The sequence below is a fragment of the Lepisosteus platostomus genome, chromosome 16 (genome assembly GCF_059453375.1).
Source record: "Lepisosteus platostomus isolate fLepPlt1 chromosome 16, fLepPlt1.hap1, whole genome shotgun sequence".
Taxonomy (NCBI): domain Eukaryota; kingdom Metazoa; phylum Chordata; class Actinopteri; order Semionotiformes; family Lepisosteidae; genus Lepisosteus; species Lepisosteus platostomus.
The window spans coordinates 2,257,114-2,272,113 of NC_142626.1; the positions used below are offsets into that span (position 1 = coordinate 2,257,114).

Sequence of the window (15,000 nt, forward strand, 5' to 3'; positions counted from 1 at the left end):
CTGGGGGGGGGGGGTCGCTCAGGATTGCCTCCAGTTAAGCGCTCTAGTACGAGTGAGGTCTCCCGACACTGACCGCGTTCAAGAATAAAAGGAGTCTCTAACATTCACTGACAGTTCTTGACTGAGTAGGGAGGGGGGTCATGGACCCCCCCCAGAAAAATACAACTTTGCTTAAATCAACTGTCCACACAGAAGCGTCGCTGTCTCTCCGTCGTTGTGGCTCTGATATCAGAAACAACAGATCGCCAATCACCCCCGATCGCAAAGACTATAGATCGTCTGGCCAACGTCCTGTGTATAACATTCATCAATACCTGTAGTCAGTTATACAGTTGGGGGAGAAAATGATTTAAAAAAAACACACAACAAGGATCGCAACAATGAAAGGACATTTGCTTACTCACAGCGTCGCTGTAGTTTCCGTTTCACATGCAGCCTGGGCGACTACGGCGGCCTGCTGGGGTCAGGGCGGACGGGGATCAGCTACGTGCGCAGATCGCGCTCTGGGGCGGGGCTAGCGGAGCAGGCCCTGCGCGGCTCCCGGCGCGGATTGGCTGGAGCCTCGCTGCCCCCTCCTTCCAATCACCTCCGAGCCTGCGGCATGACTTCGTGTTCTACTGTGCGCGAAAAAAGCAGCGACCCCTGTCGGTGCTGATTTAGAAACCTGAGTGATTTAAGGTGCACCAGCCTTCTCTCTCTCTCCTCTCTACAGTGTGACATAGGGGCAGTGTGCACCAGACACCCCCATCTCTCCAGCAGTGACCCAGACACACCCACAGACACCCCCATCTCTCCAGCAGTGACCCAGACACACAGACACCCCCATCCCTGCAGCAGTGACCCAGACACACACAGACACCCCCATCCCCGCAGCAGTGACCCACAGACACCCCGGTCTCTCCAGCAGTGACCCAGTCACACACACACCCCGATCCCTCCAGCAGTGACCCAGACACCCCCATCTCTCCAGCAGAGACCCAGACACACACACAGACACCCCCATCTCTCCAGCAGTGACCCAGACACACACAGACACCCCCATCTCTCCAGCAGAGACCCAGACACACACAGACACCCCCATCCCTCCAGCAGTGACCCAGACACACACACAGACACCCCCATCTCTCCAGCAGAGACCCAGACACACACAGACACCCCCATCTCTCCAGCAGAGACCCAGACACACACAGACACCCCCATCCCTCCAGCAGTGACCCAGACACACACACAGACACCCCCATCTCTCCAGCAGTGACCCAGACACACACACAGACACCCCCATCTCTCCAGCAGTGACCCAGACACACACAGACACCCCCATCCCTGCAGCAGTGACCCAGACACACACAGACACCCCCATCTCTCCAGCAGTGACCCAGACAGACAGAGGCAGTGTTGGAACAGGATCTTTATTGGGGTGCAGTGGGGTACAGAAACTAAGAGTTGGCGTTGGGGCCCTTCTTCTTGCCGAAGGTCTGCACCACGTTGACGAAGCGCCGGTTGTACTGCATCCTGCGCTTGGCACGGCCAGTCTTCTTCTTCTTCTTCTCCTGCTTGTCCACCTGGGGGACAGAGAGAGGGGTCAGTACAGAGAGGTCAGGACACAGAGAGGGGTCAGTACAGAGGGGTCAGGACACAGAGAGGGGACAGGACACAGAGAGGGGACAGAGAGAGGGGTCAGGACATAGAGGGGGACAGAGAGAGGGGTCAGGACATAGAGGTCAGGACACAGAGAGGGGACAGGACACAGAGAGGGACAGAGAGAGGTCAGGAAAGAGAGAGGGGTCAGGACACAGAGAGGGGTCAGGGGACAGAGGGGACAGGACACAGAGAGGGGACAGGACACAGAGAGGGGACAGAGAGAGGGGTCAGGACACAGAGAGGGGACAGAGAGAGGGGTCAGGACACAGAGAGGGGACAGGACACAGAGAGGGGACAGGACACAGAGAGGGGACAGGGAAGAGAGAGGGGTCAGGACAGAGAGAGGGGTCAGGACAGAGAGAGGGGGCCTGAAGAGTCTAACAGGAAACGAGAGTGTGACGGGGACCTACCTTGGGAGTTTGCCCTCTGACCTTTCCGGCTCTGGCCAGAGACCCGTGCACCTTGCCTGCACAGAGGGTAGGGGAGAGAGAGAGAGAGGTCATGAGTAGCCGCAGTCTGCCTGAGGCCTGTTTCTCCAGCACGGAGAGAGAGACAGTCTCGCTCAATGACTGCGCCCGAGGGCCTGGCCCCACCGAGGGTAAGTCAGGGCTCGTGCCCACCCTGGGAAAACAGATACCCACACCGCAGTCTACACAGATATTCAGAGAGAGAGAGAGACAGGTATGCCCAGTATGTGATCTCCTGTCACAGCCTGAGGAACAGTGAGTCTGTCTCCCAATAATGCTCCAGCCGCCTACAGTATATGTCAATATTTTATCATATGTCTTTGTTGTAAATGTCTGTAGGTTTTATTTTACTTCTATTTTTTGTTTTGTTCCATGTTAATTTTATTATTTTTATTTGCTTTGGCAACACTGATTGTACCCATCGGTCATGCTAATAAAGCACCTTGAATTGAATTGAATTGAGAGACAGGTACGTCAGACCTGGCTGAAATAACGCTCGATCCATAAAATACCTTGAACTGGTTCTTCCACCTCGAGCTTTGTGGCCTCGATTCAAACTGTCATTTAATTGTGTTCATCTAAAATCTGGGTGACTTGTCCTCTTTCACCCTGCGGCAAACGGGCTCGGACAGTGCACCTGAGGAGCTCTTCATCCTACGGTCCTCAGAGGGGTTTTCCAACCAGGAATTAAAAGTTACCCTTCACCTGGGCTGATCAGGCCCGATTAACGGTTCAATGATTTGAGCACAGCTGAGCTGTAAACCAAACGAGTCTGTAGCTGCTGTGATCCCTTCCTGCACCCCCAGGAATCAGGCTGGGGATAGGACCTGCCTGCATTTCATGGGGGGTCAGAGCTGGGGCACTCACCTCCCAGCAAGCGGGCAGTCACTTCCAGAGTGCTGAACTCCTCAACGCCGCACTGGCCAATCAGAGCCTCATCCTGCAAGGGAGACCCGCCCACCAGCAACACCTGGTCCCCAGAGGCCACACCTTCCAGAGCCTCAATGTGAGCCTGAGAGCGAGAAGCAGAGAGTCAGTCCAGCGTCTGAACATTACTGAACATCAACCCTGCACTGACAGAGATTCATCTCGTACCTGCGCATTACTGAGCATCAACCCTGCACTGACAGATTAATCTCGTACCTGCGCATTACTGAGCATCAACCCTGCACTGACAGAGATGAATCTCGTACCTGCGCATTACTGAGCATCAACCCTGCACTGACAGAGATGAATCTCGTACCTGCGCATCAACCCAGCACTGTCAGAAACACATAACACAAATAATCAATCCAGTAACCCAACATTACTAAACTTTAACAGTGCACGGATAATTAATCCAGTGTCTGAACACTACTAAGCATCAACTCTGCGCTGTCAGAAATTAATCCAGTACCGGCACATTACCAAGCCTCAATACTACACTAATAATGTATCCAGTATCTGGACATTACAGCGCATCAATATGGCACCGAAATGAATGCAGTACCAGAACTTTACTATCAATGCTCATCCAGCGTCAAAACACTACTGCTCATCACTACGCTGTTCGAAACGAATCCAGATATATAAATATTATCAAGCATCCACACCCCATAAATAATCAAACCTCTATCTGAATATTACCGAGCAACAACACCGCAAAGGTGAGAGTAACCCAATATCTGAATACTGCTGAGCATTAACAGTGCTGGGGATAGGACCTAAAATCCTATCCCCTGCCTGGGGAGGCAGAATAAAAGTGAGATGGACTAGGTTATTTGCTCCATGTACTTTGTCACAGTACAGACACCGTGATTAGTAATAATAATGTTAATAATAATAATTATTATTATTATTATTATAATGTTTCTTTATTAGCCCTATACAATTTCTTGCATTAGGAATTCATCTTTTCGCAGACCCCAGCTTTTCTCCATGGAGACACAGACACACAGACAGGGAGAGAAGCTGGGGGTCAGAGCGCAGGGTCTACCATTGTACGGCGCCCCTGGAGCAGTTGGGGTGAAGGGCCTTGCTCAGGGGCCCAACGGAGTAGGATTCCTCTGCCGGCCGCGGGATTCGAACCGGCAACCTTCCAGCCACAGGCGCAGATCCTGAGCCACAGAGCCACCTCTCCGCCCAAACACGGGAATGGGGGAGAGTGGGAGGTTAGGAGAGGGGCGAAGGAGCACCGAGACACTGAGACACAGCTGGCTGCTGTAAGCAACGCTAACGGATCAGCAGCTGGAGCTCATGCCCCCAGGAAGCAGTGCTGGGGTCCTGGGTTCAATTCCCGTGGTGCTGCGTGTGTGGAGTTTGCATGTTCTCCCCGGGTTCGTGGGAGTTTCCTCCCACAATCCGAAGACATGCTGAAGGGTAAACTGGCCTCTGGAAAGACATGCCCTGCTGTGAGTGTGTGTGTGTCCTGTGATGGACTGGCATCCCGCCCAGAGTGGACCCTGCCTTGCCTATCCGTTCTTCGGATGAGACATAAAACCGAGGTCCTGACTCTCTGTGGTCATTTAAAATCCCAGGGCGTTTCTTGAAGAGAGTAGGAATGTAACCCGGTCCTGGTCAAATTCCCCTCTGGCCTTTACCCCTCATGGCCTCCTAATAACCCCCCTCTCTGAACTGGCTCCATCACTCTGCTCTCCTCCCCACTGAGAGCTGGGGTGTGGGGAGCGTTCTGGCGCACTATGGCTGCCGTCGCATCATCCAGGTGGGGCTGCACACTGGTGGGGGTGGAGAGGATCCCCATGACCTGTAAAGTGCTTTGAGTGGAGTGTCCAGAAAAGCGCTATATTAAGTGCAAGCAATTAATTAATCAATTGCTCCTGTTGCTTGCTGGGATAGACTCCAGCTCATCCCCCCACAACCCTGTACTGGATACAGCAGTTAGCAGAAGGACAGATGGATGACTCCAGAGTCGTAATGGGAGATCCCCATGGGGGTGGCAAGAGACAGGACAGAGAGGAGGCTCTCACCTTGATCTGAGCGACCGTCTCCTGGCCGGTCACCTCGAGGGTGTGGAGGCTCTGAGCACGAACAAACAGCTGCATGGTCGTCTACCTGCAAGCACACAGCGGATGACCCAACGGATCCGGCAGCCCCACGGCACGGCGTTTGAGGGGGGAAGGAATCCGTTTTCGGGCATTTATTTAATTATGCAGGGCAACTCGAGCGGAAACTTTTCTTTAAAAAAAACACACACACAAAACAAAAGTCCGTCGTCTCCAGCCTGCAGCGAGATCAGTCGGAAAGTCTCGTTTTCCCTCAATTCATTCCCCGCAGACTCCAGTCATCAGTCGGGTTAAAACAACAGCGCTTTCCGCTCATATCCCCCCACCACCACCACCTCGCGAAGTACTGGCTACAGAGAGCAGGTTTTGGGGGGCAAATAATTTTCCTACCAAACTGGAAACCATTCCCACTAACCCACCCCCGGTGCCGGGTCAGACACTCGCGTCCCCATGTGCGCTCGGGAGCGACCGGGCACTGCGAGGGCACATGGCGAGCAGCTCCCTGCCCTTTTCACATACAAATCATCGCATCTGAGACCCTCTCCCCGCCCGCCTCGCCAGCGGAGCCCCCTCCGAGGGAAATGCTGACTTTATTTCGGCGATCGGGGCGCTTTTCCTCCGCACGCCGGGGAGGGAGACAGCCCCCACCACACGGCGCACGCCTGCTGCCTCGGCGCAACGGGTTGGCGGTTTGTAAACACGAATAGCGACCGCCGAGGACACGCAGAGGGGGGCCTGGTTCGCTTTCGTGTTTCAACCCGGGTTACTTCGCGTCCCGACGGCGTTTTCACGCCGCATTTCGCCGGCGGAGCGGGACCGCGAACTCACCAGCGAACTCTCCGTTCAAGATGGAGGATCGAAAAGAGAGAGGAGCACTCCGACGGCGCGCCTAGGCGCATGCTCCCGGCCGTGCCGTACTTCCGGCAGACGGTCCACAGGGGCGCCATCTTGCCTTACGTCAACGTTTGGGACTTCTGTACGATACCGATAAAAATAAATTAAACATACAGTGTCTAAGAAATGGAACTTACGTATCATCTTTCATCTTTAAAAAATCCTGTTTTGTTGTAAGAAAAAATGCACTGATACAGGAAATGTAAAGATGAAACACCGTAGACAGTCCTTTGAACCAATAAAGTTGTTTTGAATGACATCTACTTCCTGTGCTAGTGTCCTTAACTGTATCCCACAATTCATCGTGATGATCGTTTAAAAAAATGTCTGCCGCCAGGATAAACATGTCTTCGGGGGTTTGTTTGGGACTCAGGGTCGCTTACAGGTGCTTTAACTCGGCCAGGAGCAGATCGGGAGTCGGCGTTCAGACACGGGTGAGTGGGATGAAATTGAATCCCCTGAAACCGGTATTAACTAATGATACCCTCCTTGCATCGTTGGGTTAAGAGTACGTGACCGAATTGAAGATCATGTCATTTTACGTGAGGTGGCAGTGAAAAATTAAATTTTCGCTTTCGGGGGGTTTTATCAGGGTGACGATTCACTGAAATGCGACTCCTGTCCCACAGCTCTATGACCCAGTTCTGGTTTACCTGCTGTAGAGCCTTATACTTCATACTCAACCCCATTAATATTTCGGGCTTGGTGCTTGGCTGTGTGCATAGTATGCAGAGACACGTTGGGGTGAAACTAACACGTTAGCAGGGTCTTACCTTTCACGGATAGCTGTAGTTCTCTGTAAGAGCCTTGCATGTGTTCAAGTAAAAAAAGAAAAGGTTCTCTCCGGAGCTACAGTTCCAGTCCAGTAGAACAGTCCTGTTCCAATAGGAGCTACAGTCCCAGTGCAGTAGGACAGTCTGTTCCAATAGGAGCTACAGTCCCAGTCCAGTAGAACAGTCCTGTTCCAATAGGGGCTACAGTCCCAGTGCAGTAGAAAAGTCTGTTATAATAGGAGCTCCAGTCCCAGCCCAGGAGAACAGGCTGTTGGATCCTGTAGCAGCTGTAACAACAGATCAGCTCTGTTACAAAAGGGGGTTAGAGAACAGAAAAGATTATCTTGTTCCAGTAGATGTAGCACCTGATGTGTTTTAGCTCCCAGAAAACTATAACTTAGTCTTTGAGCAGAGACCTGCAGAACGTGTCCACTTGCGCTCGGCAAAGAAAGCCATCCAGAGATCGGCCCGGAAGATGCTGTGGAATTCCAAGACTAGGGTTAGGGATAAATTGTTCTGTGTGTGTGTGTGTTCCAGGCATTCTGCTCCAGTGCCAGGGAGCAGTTCAGCCCGGCTGTCGAGTCCACAGAGGAGTATAAGTATGTGGAGAGGCTGATCCCGCCCACCAGAGTGCCCCCGCCCCCCAAGCACACAGGCCCCACCCCTTCCGGTTGGGTGCCTCCCTCAGGTGAGCTGCAGGGGGCAGGTGGGGGTTCTGTCCATCCATTTCCCGATTCTGGGTCGCGTGGGGGGGAGCTGGAGCCTATCCCAGCAAGCAGTGGGCGCAAGGCAGGGTACGCCCTGGATGGGACGCCAGTCCATCGCAGGGCACACACACAGTTGTACACAGGAGGGCTCGGTTTTCCCAGAATCCAATTCCCCTCCCTCCCAGCACTCGGGGCGTCTCCCAGTTTTTTTAATCCCAGCTGGGCAGGTCTCAACGGGGCTCATCTCCTGTTGTCCCTTTGGAACCGAGCCTCGGCCGATAGCTCGCTGGGAGGGCGACAGGCTCCGGATACGGGGCCGGCCCAGTCCCCTCGGAACCCGGAGCGTGTCCGCAGGGGAGAGATCCGCGTGCCCAATCCAGACTCTTTCTTCTCCCGCCCCCAGCTCTGCCCCCGGCCCTCCCCTACATGGTGCGGCGGTCTCGGATGCACAACGTGCCCGTCTACACCGATATCACCCACGGCAACCGCAAGACCACCGTCCTGCGCAAGATCGAGGGCGACATCTGGGTGAGTACCCCAACGCCACCGACTCGGTAACCCCAGTCCTGAAATGAGGGGACCCCCGCAGTCCTGAGGGACTGGTGTCTGCAGGTGTGCAGCGCCTCTCGGGTCTTAACGGCGAACTGCAGGCTGTTATGATATTTCGGGTTTAGAAAGAATCGGCAGCGATGTGCGCATTTCAAACCGCAATGACAGTAAAATGGACACAGTCACTTGTCAAAGCCTCCCATTGACATCACAGAAGAGAGGAGATTTCCAGGTCTGCGCAGCGCCATGTCCTGGGATTCAGCAGGACTTCCGGCCCTGTGACCCTGTAAACAAGCAGGCTTGTGAGTCCAGCTCTTCTCATCCAGTAGAAATACTGCTCTCCTCTCCCAGACGGTTTCACTAGCAAATACTACTCACTGGTTAACTCTGGTTTCTGCAGTGAAAAGTCTGCTGCACAACCTGTACTTATCCGCTCACACACTTGTCCTACAGCTGACTTGTCCATTTCACTGGCGTTGCTGTGATGTCATCTCTTACTTTGTTTCACGATTGGTTACTTCCCTTCTCCCCTCCTGCCCTCTCCGAACTCCCGTGACGTGATTGGCTGATCTGCCCGGCCCCTCCTGTCAATCGATTGTGCCCAGGCCCTGGAGAAGGACGTGAAGGCGCACCTGGCCTGTCTGACGGGGAAGAGCCCGCCCACGCAGGTTAATGAGGTCACCAGGAGCATCCGGGTCAAAGGTCACTTCGACGAGGAGCTGAAGTCCTGGCTGGTGGAGAAAGGCTTCTGAAGCAGGAAGAGCTGGCGCAGAACGTCCTGCGGGCTGTAGCCTCCGAGGAACTGAATTCGTCGCAACCCTCCTCCTCCCTCCCCCAACCTTCCCAGCCCGTGGGGAAAAAATTGCAGCGAACAGCAGACTTAGAAATGGAGTTGGGGAAAATTCCCCTGTCAGGCTGCTAAGATCCCTTGGAAGACTGTCTATTGCAAATACAGAGTTGGTAAAAGTCTTCTTTTTCTGCTTTTTACTGTTCACAGTGGATCCAAAACATAAGTTACCAGTTCTCCAGTGTCCATTAATAATAATAATTGCTTACGCTTACATAGCGCTTTTCTGGACACTCCACTCAAAGCGCTTTACAGGTAATGGGTATCCCATCCACCACCACCAGTGTGCAGCCCCACCTGAATGATGCAACGGCAGCCATAGTGCGCCAGAACACTCCCCACACATCAGCTCTCAGTGGGGAGGAGAGCAGAGTGATGGAGCCAGTTCAGAGAGGGGGGTTATTAGGAGGCCATGATTGGAAAGGGCCAATGGGAAATTTTGCCAGGACGCCAGGGTTATATAATGATAATAATAATAATTGCTAACTGATACATAGGCATCTATCCAACATCTAACTGTTTTATCCAACTCAGGGTCGCGGTGGGGGAGCCGAAGTCAATCCCAGCAAGCACTGGGCACAAGGCAGGGTACACACACACACACACAGGGCAGCATGTCTTTGGACTGTGGGAGGAAACCCATGTTGAGCAGGATAGTACAAAACTCCTAACTCCTCCCCACCGAGACCCTGGATTGGATGAGGCAACTAGAAAGCCAAGACAATTCTCCAGACTGCAGGGGGCGCTCTCTCAAAAAAAAAAACCCAATACTGTCGAGTTACACACAAAAGCCCTTTATTATGTCTGTTTATATACAGTAAAAAACACACACACGGGGAGGTCTGGGAATGGTATATCGATTATGTACATAGGACGCCGGTGATGGTTCATCTCCCAGCGCAGAAATGGAACCAGACAGGCAGTGCTTGCATGCGAGACACGAGTCGGGTTCGACAGAGGGAGCACCAGCCTGCCAGTACAAAACTCTCTCTGGAGGCAGCTGGAAAAAGGGGGGGGGAAACACGAACCCTAATCAGGGACTTCGATTAGAAACCAGCTTATTTCATAGGGTACTGGACCCCACTGTACAGTACAGCCCTGCTCTAGACACGCTGACCCTCCAGGACGGGACACTGGACAGCCCTGCTCTAGACACGCTGACCCTCCAGGACGGGACACTGGACAGCCCTGCTCTAGACACGCTGACCCTCCAGGACGGGACACTGGACAGCCCTGTTCCAGACACGCTGACCCTCCAGGACGGGACACTGGACAGCCCTGCTCTAGACACGCTGACCCTCCAGGACCGGGACTGGACAGTCCTGCTCTGGACACGCTGACCCTCCAGGACGGGACACTGGACAGCCCTGCTCTAGACACGCTGACCCTCCTGGACTGGACACTGGACAGTCCTGCTCTTGACACGCTGACCCTCCAGGACCGGGACTGGACAGCCCTGCTCTAGACACGCTGACCCTCCAGGACCGGGACTGGACAGTCCTGCTCTGGACACGCTGACCCTCCAGGACGGGACACTGGACAGCCCTGCTCTAGACACGCTGACCCTCCAGGACGGGACACTGGACAGCCCTGCTCTAGACACACTGACTCTCCAGGACTGGACAGCCCTGCTCTAGACACGCTGACCCTCCTGGACTGGACACTGGACAGCCCTGCTCTAGACACTCTGACCCTCCAGGACCGGGACTGGACAGCCCTGCTCTAGACACACTGACCCTCCAGGACTGGACACTGGACAGCCCTGCTCTAGACACTCTGACCCTCCAGGACCGGGACTGGACAGCCCTGCTCTAGACACACTGACCCTCCAGGACTGGACACTGGACAGCCCTGCTCTAGACACACTGCCCCTCCAGGACTGGACACTGGACAGCTCTGCTCTAGACACACTGACTCTCCAGGACTGGACAGCCCTGCTCTAGACACGCTGACCCTCCTGGACTGGACACTGGACAGCTCTGCTCTAGACACACTGACTCTCCAGGACTGGACAGCCCTGCTCTAGACAGGCTGACCCTCCTGGACTGGAAACTGGACAGCCCTGCTCTGGACACGCTGACCCTCCAGGACCGGGACTGGACAGCCCTGCTCTAGACACACTGACCCTCCAGGACTGGACACTGGACAGCCCTGTTCTAGACACACTGACCATCCAGGACTGGACACTGGACAGGCCTGTTCTAGACACACTGACCCTCCAGGACCGGACACTGGACAGGCCTGTTCTAGACACACTGACCCTCCAGGACTGGACACTGGACAGCCCTGTTCTAGACACACTGACCATCCAGGACCGGACACTGGACAGGCCTGCTCTAGACACACTGTACTGTCCTATACTCCTCTGTCTCAAACCAGGTTCTGCACTCAAGCACGTGGTGTAATAAGATCTGTTGGATTAGGGGTCTGATTTGTCCTGGAGCTGGGCAGGGAACCCCAAGTGATCCCCCATTCAGGAGGCTTGGGGTTAAAACGAGGTGTCAAAGTGCCCGGCGAGTCATTAAGCTCAGAGGAGGAACAGACGTCGGTGACCCAGTCCCGTCAGCGGACCACCCCACCTCCCCCTGGAAAACGGGAGAGCAGGTCGTGTTCCAGGGATTTTCCTCCTCCTTTCTCACTTCGGTCCGATGGGGAAGAGCAGTTCGGGGGAGGGGGGGGGGGTTTCCCAGGAGACGGCCGTGCCGCCCGGTCCGAGGTCGTCCGTGAACTCCCGACCGCCGCGACTCGGAGTTATAAATGCCGCGGGTCCCTTGAGGGTGTCCTACACGTTGACGTACAGCAGGGGGCGACGCGGGGCCGGGCGTCTCTCCCGCCCGGGAGAAAAGTCCCCTGTACCAGAAGTCCCCAGACCTGACACGCCCTGGACGGCTGTACCTGCAAAGGTGCCTTCTTCTGTGCTTTATTTACATTCCTGCCCCCCCACCCCGTCCCGTCCCTCTCTGGCGCCCCCTAGCTGGGGGGGTAGTACTGGCTGTAGTTCCAGGGGTTCTGGTACCCATAGCTTCCGTACTGCTGCTGGAAGGGGGTTGGAGAAGAGGCCGGAGACAGGGAGGGGAGGGAGGGGACAAAAACAAAGAGAGGAAGAGTTAAGTTAAGAGAGGGAGTTAAGAGTTATCACCCTGCAACTCACCACTGGCAACCCACTGAAGCTAAGCAGGTGTGAGCCTGGTCAGTACCTGGATGGGAGACCTCCTGGGAAAAACTAAGGTTGCTGCTGGAAGAGGTGTGAGTGGGGCCAGCAGGGGGCGCTCACCCTGTGGTCCATGTGGGTCCTGATGCCCCAGTATAGTGATGGGGGACACTAGACTGTAAACAGGCGCCGTCCTTCGGATGAGACGTAAAACCCCAGGGTGTCTCTCGAGAAGAGTAGGGGTGTCACCCCGGTGTCCTGGCCAAATTTCCAATTGGCCCTTACTAATCATGGCCTCCTAATAACCCCCCTCTATGAATTGGCTACATTACTCTGCTCTCCTCCCCACTGAGAGCTGGGGTGTGGTGAGCGTTCTGGCGCACTATGGCTGCCGTCGCATCATCCAGGTGGGGGTACACACTGGTGGTGGTGGAGGGGAGTCCCCATTACCTGTAAAGCGCTTTGAGTGGAGTGTCCAGAAAAGCGCTATATAAGTGTAAGCAATTATTATTATTATTATTAATGACGTTGACGGGTTTTACGAGCGTTAAGGCCGTTTTCAGACCCGTTCGGACTGGCGGTCCAAGTAGCCCAAGATGGATTACTCCACTTGCACGCAAGCCTTCTTGACACTGGGGTGGTGTGTGTGTGTGTGTGTGTGTGTGATTGTGGAGCTGTGTGTGTTACTGAACTGTTCCTAACTATGACTTCTGGGCCAAGACACCGGCCGAGATGACCCGGCACTGCCCGTATAATATCCTGAGCGGAGAAAGCGATTCCGGTTCTGATCCAGCCACCCGAAGCCGAGACTCTCTGCGGTAACGGGGTCTCACGGTGGCCCCGGGGGGGGCTGGGGGGCCGCTCACCTGGTACCAGGCTCCGTAGTTGTAAGCTGCCTGAGAGCTGGCCAGGTCCCCACCCAGCATGGGGGCGGGGGCTGCCGCCATAGCAACCGCGTCGCTCGCCAGGGCCGCCGCCACCGCCGCCACGGGGGGCGTGCTCCCGGCGCCGTCCTCCAGCCTGAGCTTCCTCTCCTCCGGGTCGTCGGGGTCCCTGCCCGGCGGAAAGGGAGAGCGGAGCCGAGGTCAGGGCACGGCCTGGGGGGGCTCCCCCCGCCCCCCAACCCCCCCCCCGAAAGAGATGCCCTCACCCATTCTCCGCGCCCCTCTTCTTCGTGCCGACCTCCTTCAGCAGCTTCTGGTGGTCTTCGTAGGCCGTCAGCAAGCTGTAGACACCCGGGGAGACCAGGGGGACATCAGACAGGCTGGCGATACTGAGCACCAGAGTCTCACAGCTGATCTGGAGACAACCGGGCGATACTGAGCACCAGAGTCTCACAGCTGATCTGGAGACAGGAGGGCGATACCGCGCACCAGAGTCTCACAGCTGATCTGGAGACAACCGGGCGATACCGCGCACCAGAGTCTCACAGCTGATCTGGAGACAACCGGGCGATACTGAGCACCAGAGTCTCACAGCTGATCTGGAGACAACCGGGCGATACCGCGCACCAGAGTCTCGCCCGCGCCGATCTGGAGACAGGCGGGCGATACCGCGCACCAGAGTCTCACAGCTGATCTGGAGACAGGCGGGCGATACCGCGCACCAGAGTCTCACAGCTGATCTGGAGACAACCGGGCGATACCGCGCACCAGAGTCTCACAGCTGATCTGGAGACAACCGGGCGATATCGCGCACCAGAGTCTCACAGCTGATCTGGAGACAACCGGGCGATACCGCGCACCAGAGTCTCGCCCGCGCCGATCTGGAGACAGGCGGGCGATACCGCGCACCAGAGTCTCACAGCTGATCTGGAGACAGGCGGGCGATACCGCGCACCAGAGTCTCACAGCTGATCTGGAGACAACCGGGCGATATCGCGCACCAGAGTCTCACAGCTGATCTGGAGACAACCGGGCGATACCGCGCACCAGAGTCTCACAGCTGATCTGGAGACAGGCTGGCGATACCGCGCACCAGAGTCTCACAGCTGATCTGGAGACAACCGGGCGATACCGCGCACCAGAGTCTCACAGCTGATCTGGAGACAACCGGGCGATACCGCGCACCAGAGTCTCGCGCGTGCCGATCTGGAGACAACTGGGCGATACCGCGCACCAGAGTCTCGCCCACGCCTATCTGGAGGCAACCGGGCGATACCGCGCACCAGAGTCTCGCGCGTGCCGATCTGGAGACAACCGGGCGATACCGCGCACCAGAGTCTCGCCCGCGCCTATCTGGAGGCAACCGGGCGATACTGCGCACCAGAGTCTCACAGCTGATCTGGAGACAACCAGGCGATACCGCGCACCAGAGTCTCGCGCGTGCCGATCTGGAGACAACCGGGCGATACCGCGCACCAGAGTCTCACAGCTGATCTGGAGACAACCGGGCGATACCGCGCACCAGAGTCTCGCGCGTGCCGATCTGGAGACAACCGGGCGATACCGCGCACCAGAGTCTCGCGCGTGCCGATCTGGAGACAACCGGGCGATACCGCGCACCAGAGTCTCACAGCTGATCTGGAGACAACCGGGCGATACCGCGCACCAGAGTCTCACAGCTGATCTGGAGACAGGCGGGCGATACCGCGCACCAGAGTCTCACAGCTGATCTGGAGACAACCAGGCGATATCGCGCACCAGAGTCTCACAGCTGATCTGGAGACAACCGGGCGATACCGCGCACCAGAGTCTCACAGCTGATCTGGAGACAGGCGGGCGATACCGCGCACCAGAGTCTCACAGCTGATCTGGAGACAACCGGGCGATACCGCGCACCAGAGTCTCACAGCTGATCTGGAGACAACCGGGCGATACCGCGCACCAGAGTCTCACCACGCCAATCTGGAGACAACCGGGCGATACCGCGCACCAGAGTCTCGCCCGCGCCGATCTGGAGACAACCCGGCGATACTGAGCACCAGAGTCTCGCCCGCGCCTATCTGGAGACAACCGGGCGATACCGCG

The 15,000-nt window shown here is 56.0% G+C and overlaps 4 protein-coding genes across 14 annotated transcripts in view; 1 reads left to right on the forward strand and 3 right to left on the reverse strand.

Moving 5' to 3' along the window:
• The window catches only part of ubxn1 (UBX domain protein 1), a 15,915-nt gene extending 15,366 nt beyond the window's left edge, over positions 1-549 (reverse strand). For 5 of the 7 annotated variants that reach the window (XM_088608595.1, XM_088608593.1, XM_088608592.1 and 2 more), the window contains exon 1: positions 405-548. The gene's annotated coding sequence lies outside the window, so the exon portion shown is untranslated. Of the gene's footprint in view, positions 1-400 lie in introns of all 7 variants that reach the window. The other 2 variants (XM_088608597.1, XM_088608594.1) reach the window with 2 other exon arrangements.
• Positions 550-1,393: 844 nt separating this feature from the next.
• faub (FAU ubiquitin like and ribosomal protein S30 fusion b) lies at positions 1,394-6,075 on the reverse strand. The gene is made up of 5 exons (XM_088609229.1): positions 5,939-6,075; positions 5,075-5,159; positions 2,976-3,120; positions 2,052-2,107; positions 1,394-1,562 (listed from the first exon to the last, which is right to left on the reverse strand). Exons 2-5 carry the CDS (start codon positions 5,147-5,149, stop codon positions 1,437-1,439), a joined length of 402 nt encoding a protein of 133 aa, XP_088465355.1. The 5' UTR covers positions 5,150-5,159; positions 5,939-6,075; the 3' UTR covers positions 1,394-1,436.
• Positions 6,076-6,289: 214 nt separating this feature from the next.
• On the forward strand, positions 6,290-9,002 carry mrpl49 (mitochondrial ribosomal protein L49). Its single transcript, XM_088609228.1, has 4 exons — positions 6,290-6,438; positions 7,315-7,465; positions 7,888-8,012; positions 8,639-9,002. The coding sequence occupies exons 1-4, from the start codon at positions 6,328-6,330 to the stop codon at positions 8,783-8,785; spliced, it is 534 nt and encodes a 177-aa protein (XP_088465354.1). The 5' UTR covers positions 6,290-6,327; the 3' UTR covers positions 8,786-9,002.
• Positions 9,003-9,658: 656 nt separating this feature from the next.
• Positions 9,659-15,000, reverse strand: part of LOC148646689 (pre-mRNA-processing factor 39) — a 21,127-nt gene continuing 15,785 nt past the window's right edge. The window contains exons 12-16 of one of the 5 annotated variants that reach the window (XM_088609218.1): positions 13,182-13,256; positions 12,898-13,084; positions 10,844-11,916; positions 10,328-10,714; positions 9,659-10,013 (exon numbers count right to left, since the gene is read on the reverse strand). In XM_088609218.1, the coding sequence (XP_088465344.1) occupies positions 11,851-11,916; positions 12,898-13,084; positions 13,182-13,256 (328 nt within the window). In that variant the 3' untranslated portion in view covers positions 9,659-10,013; positions 10,328-10,714; positions 10,844-11,850. Of the gene's footprint in view, positions 10,014-10,321; positions 11,917-12,897; positions 13,085-13,181; positions 13,257-15,000 lie in introns of all 5 variants that reach the window. The other 4 variants (XM_088609221.1, XM_088609220.1, XM_088609217.1 and 1 more) reach the window with 4 other exon arrangements.